Consider the following 14,304-nt stretch of genomic DNA (forward strand, 5'->3'; position numbering starts at 1 on the left):
TGAAGGTCTTGTACATAGCATCGTGCACCTGGCACAGTAGTGTATGAAAACCGGAAGCAAAATATCTAAAAGGCTCCATGTGTTTGGTTTGGTGGCCAAGCAGCAAATTGTGTGTTTACTGTGAGGCTCCAGTCCAGAGAGGAGTTTGAACAATGTCCCAAAAGTAGGCCAAAGAGGGGGGGAAATGAGTTGTTTTTCAAACTCAGACATTTCCGAGCTTTAAGTAGGTTCCTTAGAGCTTCTGGCTGAATTAAGTAGTCCTTTCTAGCGTGATTTTCTTTGCAAAGTAGCTGAACTCGACATTGAATTGCTTTTTGTGTAGTTAAAGAGTATGAAAACTTTTAGAAAATAGCAGACAATTTAAGCAGATGAGCTACTAAAAGCAGAGAGTTTCTGTTAACTACTTTTTAAAAGGGAAGAGGGGAGCTCATCTAAACTATGTGTCATGAACGCAGACACACACACAGAAACACACACATACACACAGTTGGCTGTTGTTGGCAGTGAGTGGGGTGCTGTGTGGAGAGTGGGGCTCAGTGTGACCAGGCAGAGGCCAGTGTTGCAGGCAGGCAGGCAGTGGAGAGAGTGTTGAGCGGCAGAGACGTGCCCAGGGTGGATAAACCATGCTCACTAAGTGGAAGAAAGACTCTGCCCAGGACACAAGATGAAGGTGGAGAGGAAACCCTCCTCTAGAGACAGCAGTTTCGCTGACATTCCTCCTCTGCTGAAGCTCCTTGGCCTCCTCGTCTTTGTCCTTTCAGGTAAGTCCAAGTCTTTGTTTGACTATTAACAGAAAAAAAGAGAGTAAGAATGTCCTGCAGGCTGCTGTGCTGAGGGAATGTAAATAGTAAAATGAATGCAAATAACAGCCTGAGTGTGCCAATTCACAATAATTATCATTTAGTTCACATCTTTATTTCAGATTTCTATTATTTAATAGCCTTTAAAACCCAGATCCAAGTCTTTCACCCCGACTCTTTTTGAAGCAAAGTTAATCCCAGTTAATTTAGACGCCGATGCTTTTATTTTTGTCCTTGCACTTAGTGAGGTTGGCAGCACAATGGATTTGTTCTAGGGTGGTGCTCGTTATTGGGCTCCCATTTAAAGCTCAAAGGAGCATGGAGAGGCCATTGAAGGCGTGCGAGGAGGGGATGTCTAGGTTAAGTGTGATGATAAAGAGTTTTGTGGAGAGCTGTTGAACTGGGCAGGGCCTTCTTCTGCGTGTGTGGGTAGTTTCAGATGAGGAAATGATGACCAAGTGTCACAAGTTTACAGTTTGGTTTTAAAAGGTTTGGATTGATTTCTCAGCTGTACCAGTTTACCCAAAGCAGGCGAGTTTGGTGGAATCACTGAATCCTGTGTCCATCTCCAACTTCACCAGTGACAAAGAATTTCTCTCTCTAACCCTCTCTCACTCTTTTCAAGGGAGGAAACTAGTCTCAACAATCATGCCCTTTGTCTTATTGCCTTGGCAACCCCTGTCAGGCAGACCAAATGGTTACCACGGCAATGAGGCGATGCCTTGCTAACTGCCTCTCTGCAAGAATGGCCGCTCTCTCTCTCTCCCTCTTTTCCCCTCTCTCTTCTCTGTCTCTCTCATAGGTTGATCTCTCCATCACTGAGCCAGAACAGTAGGATGCCCCTCACGGGCCCGAAGCCACTGTTCAGACCTGCATGTGTCCAGCTACAGCTGATTTACAGGAACTCCACTGTGGACATAATGGCTTTGCTGTGTTTGGTTTCCAAGACAGGGCTTCTTAAAAAAGCTGAAATGTGGCTCACGCTATATTACCTTATTCCAATGTCCCTGTGGGAGGTGGAGGATAGCTGGGGTGCACAAATCAAAATTAGTGTATTACTTGTTCACTCCAGGAGGTTATGAGGAATTCTTGAGAAGGAGGGTGGGGGTTCACAGAAACAGGGTAGTGATCAAGACATGAACACTGAAGACATGAGCCAAAGTAAAACCAGCATGGGTGTATTCAGTAAAACTAAAACGTGGCAACTTTTTTATCGTTAAGAGAGAAGAAAAAGAAAAGTGAAGGTTTTAAAAAAAAAAAAAACATGTCAGAAATGTTATTAAAGGATTTATTGCCCACATATAAGTCATGAGTCATGTAAAAGCGATTCTTTTTCTCATAAAAGAGCAAAAAAGGTTTCGACACTCGAGAGAAAAGCACTTACTATCTCTATTTCAAGGCGGCCCCTGCACATTTAGGTCAAATGCATTTAAATACTTACAATCTCCTCTTGTATTCTAGCGGCGTAACACGACTGCAGTGATCACAAAAGTTCCCAGTGCAAATAGATGCTCTTAGACACTTTAAACTACTTCACTTTAAGAACTGCAGGTTTTACAATATTAGGCGGATTTTAGACATTTGCAGGTAAAATTTTAACTCAAATACATATGTATAAAATATCAGGGTGATCCAGTAGGAGAGCAGCTTTGGAGCATACCGCATAGGCGCAATTGCCAACAGCTGTGAGTTCTTGGTTTGATTTCTGGCAAAGTGGACATTGCTACATGGCACTCCCTGCTGCACAGCATCAAAATCATGACAGCAAATATACTATACAAAATATACTGAAATTCAAATATTTGGTAGTAGCATAATTCAAATTATGTGCAGAGATGGTCAACTGCCACTTGTTGTCCAGAAGCTATTTCAATAAGGGGATAATAAATCCAGATTAAGAGGAAATTCTATTTTTGAGAAACCCGGGGTTAGGATCAATGTGAGGTGTTGTTGTGTATCTGTTGGGTTCATCTTTGGAACTGTAGTCCTGATCAAATTAAAATATGTAGCATACTGAAACTGTTTAAAAACATGTAGGGAATTCATATATTTACTCAAGATTGTGATAAATGTTTAGTATGAAGATGCTCTAGAGAGGTGTTAAACATAAAGCCTGGGGGCCAGATTAAGCCCAGCAAAGGCTTGAACAGCTTTGGAAAATGTGAAGGAGGGCATAGATTTGGGACTTTTAGCTGTAATTTAATAGGTTTTACAGCTTTAGGTACTGATAAAGACCTTTCCCAAGGTAAATAAGTAACAAAGTGTGTAAAAACATTTTTACACAGGATTTTTTACAATACGAAAAAAAAAGAGGAAGAAGCAGAAATATTTTATATGAATTAATAAAATCTTTCTGTTTTATACTTCCAGTGTAGTCTGGGCAATGAGCTGCCGTTACTTTTTCTGTCATTTTGAACATTTATGACTTACTTCAAGCCTCAAATCTGACAGATATCTTTCTTTTACTACAAAAGCATTTCTACATAATGTGGAAAAAGGGCTGTGCAGGTTAAATTGCACTTCTTTTTATTATATTAAAATATCTTATGGATTAAATGTGTAGTTAAATCTTCTTTACACTGACAGAATGAGGAGTTTTGCTGGTCCATCTGACTTGAGAACAAAGTCATGGTGTATGTGGCCCACAGTGGAGTCCTGCTCTAGATAGGAAGCATTCATCTGTAGCTACATTTGACATGAATGGTCTATATTTTCTTTCTTGTTCTTCTTTTGTCGGAAATAATTCCTTGCATCATTATTTATTTAGTTATTGTAGGTGTTATAAAAGCTGTAGCTTCAGCCCACATCTTTTTGGTTTGTCTTTTTTTTCATCATTTATTTCTGGCGATATAAATGAACCGAACAGGGATAAAGATAAAGATTCAAAATGAATCAAAGGAAACATTTGAGTAAAATACCTGTGTTGCACTGTAACTGTGTATTGCATGTGACTATTTGCATTTGCCCAGTAGCATCATTTAGTGCATTTTTTTCATTTGTTAGCTTGTTTTGCATAATTTCCACATGTATTTCCAATCACTGGCAAAGCATTATATAGCCTTAAAATAGGCGCCCTTTGAAATGGAGACTGCCTCACACTGTCTTTACACACCTCTATATTTGCTCATCAGTTTAAGACCTCACCATTGTGTCTTTCCCCCTTTTTTTTAACAGGTGCGGTGTCAGGAGTGAATGTCACCAGCCAAACCCAGGTGGTGAGGGGAACGGTCGGCAAAGAAGCCCTTTTGTCAGTCAGCTACTCGAGCAGCAGCACAGACAAGCCTGTTGTTAAGTGGCAGCTAAAGAAGGACAAAGTGAAACCGATCACTGTCGTGCAGTCCATAGGGACGGACATCATTGGGAACCTGAGGCCCGAGTATCGCAACCGCATCCTGGTGTTTGAGAATGGCTCGCTGCTGCTTCACAACCTGCAGCTGTCGGATGAAGGGGTGTACGAAGTGGAAATCTCCATCACAGATGACACCTTCACTGGAGAGCACTACATTCAGCTCACAGTGGACGGTAAGCAGAATTACTCGTTTATAGAGCCGAGTTTACTCGTGTTTCAAAACATCTGAGCAACAAGTGCAGAGCACTGGAACATGAGTTAGGACCTATAAAAATTTAATACAGGTTGAAAATTAAATTTCCTGTCCAGAGAGTGTCATTTCAATCTCATTCTGCTCTGTATCTTCTGCCCTGTCCTTCTTCTCAGTTCCTATATCCAAGCCTTACATCCAGATGATGGCCTCTTCTGTCCTGGAGTACAGCGAGCACTTCAACCTCCACTGTTCCCACGATAATGGCACAAAGCCCATCTACAGCTGGCTGAAGGGAGGCAAAGTGCTGACGAATGACTCGCGTCTGCTGCTTTCGCATGACCAAAAGGTGCTGACCATCTCACGGGTTCTGATGTCAGACGATGACATTTACACCTGCACAGTGGAGAACCCCATCAGCAACATGAAGAGCATTCCGGTCAGGCTCACTGTCTACAGTAGGTGGCAAGTTACACTGGTAGGAACTCAAAAGACACGTGTTTACATAAAAGAGAGGGAGTGGGGCATGATAACATTTAATAATAGCTGAACAGAGTTGGAAGAAGCATTAAGAAGTATTATCTATGCGACAGTATGGCACTGTAAAGATTTTGCATTAAGACACAAGTATATACCGGTACATGCCGTAATGTGGAAAAGTACCATTTCTCTATATTTTGCTAAGAGAAGGGGAAATCAATGATTTCTTAAAATATGTCCAAACATAAAAGTGCAGAATATAAGGCAAAACAGTACAATTCTAATTCTACTGCAACCATCTGCACCACCGTCATACAGGCTGTTGTTGATCATTTGCAATGCTGTCCTAGTCACAAGTGGATATATTTATTTTATTCATATCATGCATTACTGCACTGCACATAGGTTTAAAGTTCTCTGTTCCCTAGAGTGTCCTTCATCTTTCTTAAATCTTCTCTACAGTAAACTGAGAGAGAGACAGTATTTTGATTTTCCTGTATGTTGTGTACATGAAAATTAATCATAAAAATCTCCAAGTCTTGAATTTTTTAATCTTGAAAAAGCTTCACAATGCAGGAATTCCAGCAACACTTGAGGGAAGATGAACAACTTTAATAATTGACCAACGCGTTTCGGCGTTGGGTCATCATGTAGATGACCCTGTAGATGACCCTGATGAAGGCCACAAGCCAAAATGCATTGGTCAGTTATTAAAGATGTTCATCTTCCCTCAAGTGTTGCTGGAGTTCCTGCATTGTGAATTCTTTCATCCTCTCCATTCACCTTGGAAGTAGGTGAGGTTGTGCCAGAAATTTTTGCTGCGATTTATTTTGAAAAAGCTTGGCAGTCAATATTTGATATCTTTTAATTTCTTTAATTAGTCTTCAGGGATAGTTCTCCAGGCTTCTTTGTGGACATTCAAACCTCTTGAATGTTGGCGACCTTCTGTTGAGTTCCCTATCAAGATGATCCCACAATAACAATAATAACCTCAATAAGATTACTCTAGAAACTCACAGTTGTACCTCTCTGCTGCCTCCTTCTGTAGATACTTAGCCAAAAATGTCAAATTTGGCTTCATAACAGCCACCCTTTCCCTGAGACTCATTTCTGATGAGACTTCAGTGAACAGTAGATGGACCAGCTGAAGGGTCAGATGTATCTCTCAGGTCCTGTGTCAGGTCTTTTCTGGATGTTTTTTGCTTATTTCTTAAAGATATGACTTTCAGATACTGTTCATCTGCTTTTGATTGTTTTTGTTTGTCCAGCTAATAGCTGTAGGGATTACCTTATTGGTGCAAAAATATTATTTTATGCCAGACAGACTGTGTAATTTTTGGCATTTTTATAGATTTGCCTAAAAATATGGGAACAAAATATGTGTTTTTGTGACTGGCTAGTAACCTAAAGTTAGTACCTAAGTACTTAAAGATGCACTTTAAAATTGGTTCCTTGCTATTTCGTATGTTATGTGTATACACAACTGTGCTTCATCTCTTGTTTACACTTGATTGATTCATTAAGTGGCTTAAAAGAAAACGAAGAAGAAAATCATCCTTAGGCCAGGTAAAAGAATTGGACTAAAAGTAATTGAAAAAGCAAACGTCTGGCTGCTTAAAGTAAAATGTAAAGAGGTGAAGAGTGGCTCAAAACACTTGCACAGTGCTGTATTATCAACAAACTAAATAGAATGCTCTTTCTTTGTATTAATATATGTTCTCCTACTGTATCACTTTGACTTATTTAATAGCATCTAAACTGTTTATGTTGTAGCTGGTTAAACTGGAATCAGTGTAAATTCTACTTACTGCAGGGCAGCATAATCTTTAAAAATCCTTTAAATTAATTTGAATGATAGCTTTATATGTTAAGGTAACTATGCACGGTAAATGTCATCTGATTATTCACAAACCCTCCATCTGTAGGAGCTAGCAGGAGCAATTATCATCTCATGCTGACCCATACACAAACATGCTGGCCTCTCAAACAATGTTGTTTACAACGAGTGCAAATCCAGGCTGTGATTGTAACAGAGTTGGCTCAGAGTGCCTGTTACTGGGCGCCAGTGAAGAGCCACATGTCAGGCTGAGAGGGAGCGAGAGAGGGAGAGGCAGTCTAATCCAATGAATGGACGGTTATTTATGAGGAGGGAGAAGGAAAAAAAAAACAGGCAGGTGGGAGGACGCTGTGCTTCAGTGGACCTCAGTAATCCTGACTTCATTATTGCTGTACTGTGATGTTCTGCACGAGGAGACAGCTTCAGGCTTTCAAACTACTCTCTGTTTCCTCTGCTTGCATAGTTTCATAGTAAAGAGTTTGACCTTAATGAGCTACTTCAATGCAACTATTCATGCCAGCACACTCAATCTATACTTTTTGCCATATTCATATTCTCTTTTGTGGCTGGCTGGTTATATTCGTAAACAATTGTTTTCTTTTTGTGGCTTTTTTAGTTGTGACTTCTCTTTGGACGCCGTCGCTTTCATTGAGACAAAGAGTGAGAGCGGTGCCACAGCCCAGCATCACAGTGGAGCACATGCTGTTGGCAGTTTGAGACAAAGTGGGGCATGGAAATATTGCATACGCCTCCTGTGTGAATAAGGGAGTTGTTGTTTTTGTTAAGCAACCTGAGTTGGTTAATCAACTCACTAATTTCAATAAATCATGAGCTTATTCAAGATTCCCCTTGGCTATACCATCCACCTGGATTACATTGTCAGAGGTTCCACCCTTTCTATCTAATGAAACACTGGCACGGGAGCTTAAGTGCTTCAGATTCAAAACTGTGAGTTTAGGGGGTAAGGACTCCACATAATTTCAAGATGGTTAGACTTCACTAATGTTTCTTATTTTCAGTTTTTTCGTGTCTGCTTTTCTTCCTTTTCTCAATTGCAAAATTTAAAGGTGACCTCTTTAAATATTAATTTGGGGGAGGGATGCACAGAAGAGAGCTTTGATTACAGAACTTGAAGACAAAAGAAGCTAGATGTATTTTTTCTACAAGAAACCCACAGTGATAATTTTATGAAAATAGAGTGGAGTTTCTGCTGGACACAGCAATGTATATTTAACTATGGAACAAGTTTCTGTGAAGGGGTCGGTATTTTATTTTTGGCCCACTTTGGACTTACAGTTTTTTGGCAAGTACAGAACATATTAATGGTAGAATTTTACAAGTGATAGCAGAAATTCAAGGTGTTATCATCATGATCTCTGGAGATCAAAGAAAAATGGGTTTCAATCTCTAATTAGACGGTGGGAGGTAGGGAAAGCTCAAATCAAAGATATCTGTCAGCGATACACTTAAAGATCTACTGATAACATTAGGAGGGTAATTCAGAAACAGCAACAGGAAGAACAGTGTTTCCAGTTGTCAGAATAATCAGCAGGATTTATTGTATCATAAAAGGATGCAATTGAGTTATTTTCTTCAGGAGAGCACTAAAGGGGCTCTAATTTGAGCTTGCTTTACCAAGCTTAAGGACACGGATGCACCAACAACATTCTTTTTCACTTGGAGAGGTCAGCAAGTTACAATGAATCCAGAGGATTCTGTAGAGAATACTTTCTCTGCTGCCTAAAAAGGGGGACCGTTGCCGTTTTAAAGAAGTGGAGAACAGTGACTCTTTAATGCATCGATTATAAAAATTTTCAAAGGTGTTATCTAACAGACTTTTAAGTTCCAGAAGATGAGTCATATTGTGCCCCAGCAGGATCTATGTTAGAAAATGTATTTATTATGAGAGATATACTTAATGTGTGCAAGACATATGACCTAAATGTGGGGATTGTGAAAGCTAGAGTAAATGGTTTTACTTTATTGGTGGGTTAATGGTGAACAGTTGACATTCCAACCCTGCCAGGAAATTTATGCTTGGGAAGGAATGGTATTGGGAATGGTGGGGTAGGGATAACTCAGTAGGTAGAGTGGTCCCCCATGATTGGAAGGTCAGGGGTTCAAATCCACCAAATGGCTACCCTGAGGTACCCCTGAGCAAGGCACCGTCCCTGTACATTCCTCCCCAGGCGCTGGATTGGTGGGTGTCCACTGCTTCACTGAGTGAATGGGTTAAATGCAGAGATCAATAAAGTTTACATCTTTATTATTATTAAAGCATTTATAGGTAATGAACATTTTCAGAAACAGAACTGGAAGGGGGTGCAGGAGAAAGGTTGTCTAAATGGAAATGGCTGCTACTCCGGCTGTCCTACAGGGAAAGAGCTCTGATTGCCAACAATCTGGTTATGTCATCCTTGTGGCACAGGCTTGTCATGATGGCCCCACCTGCTGGGCTCACTGAAGATGTCCAGCATCTTATTGTGGCATCTTTCTGTGTCAAAGGAGGGACAAGGACCCCCTCTGACACAAGACTGGCAAAGACTCCTGCATTCAGATTGCAAACTGATCAGAAGCTGCTTTATGGATGTATTGGAAAGGATGTGCAACGTTACCAACATCAAGTCCATTAGAAGCTTAAAAAGGATTCTGGAAGAAGTCAGGCTGCGTCAGGTGTTCTCACTCCATGTGGGAAGAAGTGTCTGTATCAAAGTTGTGTCAAGGTGCTGAATATGTGCTCTCTGGCTGGTGTTAGAGAGTCGAGGAAGATGCAGGTTTTTGGTTCAGACCTTACCCCTAAAGGCAGATGGAGGGTCCTGTATAAGCCACCTGTAGAAAAACACGTCGGTCAATTCGGTGGAGGATGGATCGATAGCTACAAACAGGCTCAGAGCTGCATGAAGAGTGAAAGTGGAGCATGCCTTATGGTGTTAGTTGTAATTAAAGATGTTTACAGATTTGTGACGTCTTCGAAATGTTTTATGTTCACTGGGGGAAGATCAGGAACTAATGTAGAATTTTTAGATTATACTACTACTCTTTGTATAGTTTTACAAGTGCACAAGGATTTAAGTGTGTGCATGTGTGTGTTTTATGCTCTTTTTTTCTTTCCGGCTTTCTTCTCTGCCTCTGTGTATCACCTTGGTTTAGGACGGAGCTCGCTATACATCATCCTGTCCACTGGGGGCATATTCCTCCTGATCACCCTGGTGACAGTGTGTGCCTGCTGGAAACCTTCCAAGTGAGACCTTTTCTTTTTGTTCCCCCCCTCCTCATCTTTTTTCTTTCCCCTGCTGCTCTGTTTCTTCCTCTCCTTCTTTTTTTCCCCCCTCTTTCTCTCATTGGCTTTGATATTGCACTTGAACATGTGGCTAGAATCTCAAGTAGCTCCACAGTCTCTAGACATTTGGTGGGAAAATAGTCCAAAACTGTGATCTCCAGCATATATTAAGGCGTCTTTTAAATCAGTTGATTGTTTTCTTGTTTCGTTTTGTTGATTTATTTTGCTTTAGAAAGAAGCACAGACCTGTCCCCCAAAGAGCTCCTGTGTATGTGGAGCAAAGTGAAAATGGCCATGATGGTGAGCAGCAGTTATAGTTTGCAGTCTATTAATTGTGTACAGCACTTTCATGATGTTAGCATCAAACTGTAGGCTAATATTTAAATTGTAACAGTCAGGGTTGACATTGCACTTTCCAGAGTTAACGCTAAAAAAACTGGGACTACATGATAATACTCATACATGTTTTGCAGTTGATGTTGTACCCAAACCATCTACACTTGGTCGAAGGAGTCCTATGCCTCTTTACGTTCTCAATGAAGATGTAAGTCATTCTTTCATCTGGAGAAAAACCTTTCCAGCAGCTCTGCTACTAAACTGTCAGTAGACTGTTGGTTATACTGTCATTAGTTCCACAAGGAATTGGCTAGACAGTTTTTCAGAAGATGATGATTAATAATTATACCACAAAGTTAAGTGTGGCTCAACGTGAGGGGTGTCTTGTCAAACTGGTGACGGTGCTGGAGTTAAAGTGAAGGGGTAATCAAGATGATATGATTGTTAGTGTGTGGGGCAAAATTCCCAGTGGACAAATTAAAGGTTATAATTACAACCTCATACAGTCACGACTATAAACACAGTCCAGCTGATGTTCTGCTACAAACTATGTCTTGATTACATGAGAATCACAGATGAAATCCCACAGCTGTCACACATGTGTCATCATCTTATTTCAGGAGAGCCTGGAGCGACTGGAAGAATGCTCTGGCAATGCTATGAGCCAATCAGAAACGAGTCTCCCTGCTACCTACGCTTCAGTCCCGCCCCCTTCCTCCCATAGAACTGATCGACCAATCTGGTCCACCCCACGCAGATACCCTCGCAGCTCCTCTCCACTCGCACAACCATTTCCACAACCCCTTCCAGGTTCCTCCCTACGCCCTGTCCGCTCCCCTGCTCACTCCCCGGGCTCATCTCCACGCAGTTTCAGTCCTGTGAGAAAGGTCCGTCCTCCTGTAGGCATCCCAACTGGCCACCTGCCTGTGGAGGTGGAATGTGCAGACACCAGCGATCAGACTCACACCCCACCACAGCACTGACAGCTACTCATGTTATGTGATGTACATGTATAGTTTGTTGGTTGTGTTCGGCCATGAGAATAATGGATCTGATGCACTAGGGTAAGAGATGAGTTCACTTTCAGCTAACTTTCTGTCTTCCATTATTTATCATCTCATTCTCTGTGGCTATGCACAGTGTTTCTGTGGTCCTTTGAAAATATATCCTCTCACAGAAAAAGTTATATCCTGTCCACCAGCATGTAGTATATAATGTATATGATGCTGAGACATTAAAGAGTTTCTGGGTCTGATATATATTTTGCTCCTTGTTGAGTTATTATTGGGAAGTTTTAAGATGTGCCTGTACAGTTTTTGTTTGTTATTTTTCTTTAGACAGTTAAAACCACACTCTGTATCCTTATGCCACATTAGGTCACTATGTAACTAAGGTAATAAAAATTATTTAAATAATTTGTAGTTTGTCATCAAGCAATCCTTTTATTTCTATCAAAATCATAACTGCTACAAATGTTCACTCTTTTTTATGTCTTTCCTGATTTCTACATAAACACTTTATTGTTATGGTTTCTACACACAGCACAGAAGAAATAAAGACACACCTTCATCTTTGTCTTTGTAAGGTAGCTGAATTCGATGTGCCGTTCTGAATATTAAGCGCAATACTTGTCTGCTCCATTAGGTGTCACTCAAACATTTCCTTGAATATTTGAGGTTTTTGCACTCTGGGAGGAAACAATTTAAATAGTACAGATTTACATCTAACTGTATTTTATATAATCTGTTTTTTATAATAGTTTGCTTTTTTAAAATTTTTGTGGGTTTTTTGTTTGTTTGTTTGTTTGACTACATACTGCATTATGAAGATTATTTTGCCCCTTTGTTTTTCCCAATATTGGCAAGTGCAGGTGGTACAGTGACAGTGACCTTTGTTTTAACCCATAACTATATCTGCTTCAGTTATGAATTATATGAGCTAACTGACTTTAAAATAAGCTATTTCAAACAGGAACTTTTAATTTATGTAACGTAAATCATATTTTCCATAAACCATTTGTACCATATTTACCCTTTGACTCTCACTTTGAATAGGTGAAGGCTGCATTACAGACAGGCATGCAACATACTTGTACGGAATAGCCAACTCTAAATTTAGATACACTTTGCAAGATTTACTTATAAAGGTAAAAAGGTCTGAAAGGAGAAAATAAATTTTTGATCCTGGTAATGAGACTCGCGCACACACAAGCGGATGTGAGCTTGTGAAAGTGTCTACAAACACATGCAAACAAAGTAGCCCAGTTTATCACTATTATCAAGATAATGTGTTCCCTTCAGAGGTCCAGCTGGACATCTTTTGTCATGAAAATCATGATTTTACTGATTGCTTTTATCCTGAACTGTACCTTCCCTCACTGAAGGTGTGAGTATTACGGTTGCATAAGCGAATCAGGGGCCGCCTGTTTTGATCTGGGCTTCGTGGTCTTTGTTCTGTTTGAAACACCATTTACCGCTTAGCAGGCAGGCTCATGAATACACATGCATCATGGGATTACGCAGCGAGAAGAATACATGTGCATAATCACATGTGTGTTACAGTAAGTGGAAAATGAAATATCCTTTGGTAATGAGAACAGGCCGTTTTTATTCAGCTGTGAAATTACTTGTAATCTACTTTGATATCACATATTGATTATTAGCAGCACAGTCTGTCCCATCATCTTCCACCTGTTCTCCAGTGGGTACAGAAGAGCTTAGAAGTCAGGGCAGTAATGAACCTCTGGGGAACAGCGACCCATCTGTGTGCAAAGAGCATGTGTGTATTTGTATCTGCAGTAACTGAATAGAGAGGATGTGTGAAGTTTTCCCAGTTTATTTAATAACCACCTCCTGCTGCCTGATGGAGCCCCTTTTTTTTAGCACCTTTCTTCACACCAAGCAGTCAGTGTGAAATTCCCTGTGGAGGAAGGTGACACTTTACTATTGGAAAGTTCTTATCCAGCTTTTTTTTCTGAATAGGCAAATATCTAGTGAAGTACTGACTTTGGCTTCAATATACACAACTGTGCAAAATTCAGAAGGTCTTTCAAAGGTTGGACATTGTTTCTTAAGTCACTTAACACTGACCTATGAATGATTCAAGACACCTTTAAATGTAAAAAAAAAAAAAAAAAAAAAAGACATCTAACTCAAGGGACAAAAAAAAGCAAAGAATCGATTTTACATTGACATTCTTAACTGAGGGAAACAGGGAGAAAAGGCTGAGTTTACCAAATTACAGAACAACTGGACTGAAAATCAGCAGTTACAGGTCTTATAGCATTTTATAAAATTTTCATTTACAGAGTTTGATTCATAATTTCTTGGATAAAGACACAATTTTTATAGTTTTGTGTCTGTGCGGGACCACGGTGGATTTTAAGTAATAAGCACGATGGGATTGAAGTGCTCACTTTCAGTTTGAATTCAAGGGGTTTAACAGCATTTGATTTTATTTCATTTTCTTGCATTCACTGTTTAGGATTTAAAGTCAGACATGTGACAGCCTGGCGACCTGTCGAAGGTGTACGTTGCCTCTCATATTATGGCTCCAACCCTCCCATGACCCTGAATCAGATAAGTGGAAAAGAATGGATGGATGGATGGATTTAAAGCCATTATACACAGTCCCCCATTTTCAGATGCTCAAAAGTAATCGGACAATTGCCTAACAAGCAGTTTTAATGGCCAGATAAAGATTGTCCTCTTATTATTTTATGACAAATGAAGCAAACACAATATCTGAAGTTTATTCAGATTTTACACTAACTGTCACATTAGTCATGCAGCAGATGAGTTTCAGGGTGTTCCTGGTGAAGCTGTGCTAGCCCCAGCTGCATTGCTGTCCAAACTATAAATGTTAAAAGTGTTTCAAAACACTTATTGCTGGACTTACTTCAGTCCAAGTCCACACAAAGTGGTGCACATTCTTAACTAGATTTATTTTGGAGAGGCTCATAAAATATTTTGCTAAAGATTAAGAGAGCGTTTCCCAGCAAATTTAGAAAATAAATCCATACAATCTGTTCTG

At 40.1% G+C, this 14,304-nt stretch overlaps 1 protein-coding gene across 2 annotated transcripts; it reads left to right on the plus strand.

Moving 5' to 3' along the window:
- The first annotated feature begins 590 nt into the window (after positions 1-590).
- Positions 591-11,657, plus strand: hepacama (hepatic and glial cell adhesion molecule a). Of its 2 annotated transcripts, none has more exons than XM_031749927.2 (7): positions 591-761; positions 3,975-4,322; positions 4,516-4,797; positions 9,807-9,897; positions 10,169-10,236; positions 10,410-10,480; positions 10,893-11,657. In XM_031749927.2, exons 1-7 carry the CDS (start codon positions 665-667, stop codon positions 11,253-11,255), a joined length of 1,320 nt encoding a protein of 439 aa, XP_031605787.1. In that variant the 5' UTR covers positions 591-664; the 3' UTR covers positions 11,256-11,657. The 2 variants fall into 2 exon arrangements, with proteins under 2 accessions (XP_031605787.1, XP_039478464.1); XM_039622530.1 differs by having other exon boundaries at positions 10,173-10,236; positions 10,893-11,081.
- Positions 11,658-14,304: the final 2,647 nt, after the last annotated feature.

Source organism: Oreochromis aureus, linkage group 14 (assembly GCF_013358895.1).
Source record: "Oreochromis aureus strain Israel breed Guangdong linkage group 14, ZZ_aureus, whole genome shotgun sequence".
In the NCBI taxonomy this organism is placed as follows: domain Eukaryota; kingdom Metazoa; phylum Chordata; class Actinopteri; order Cichliformes; family Cichlidae; genus Oreochromis; species Oreochromis aureus.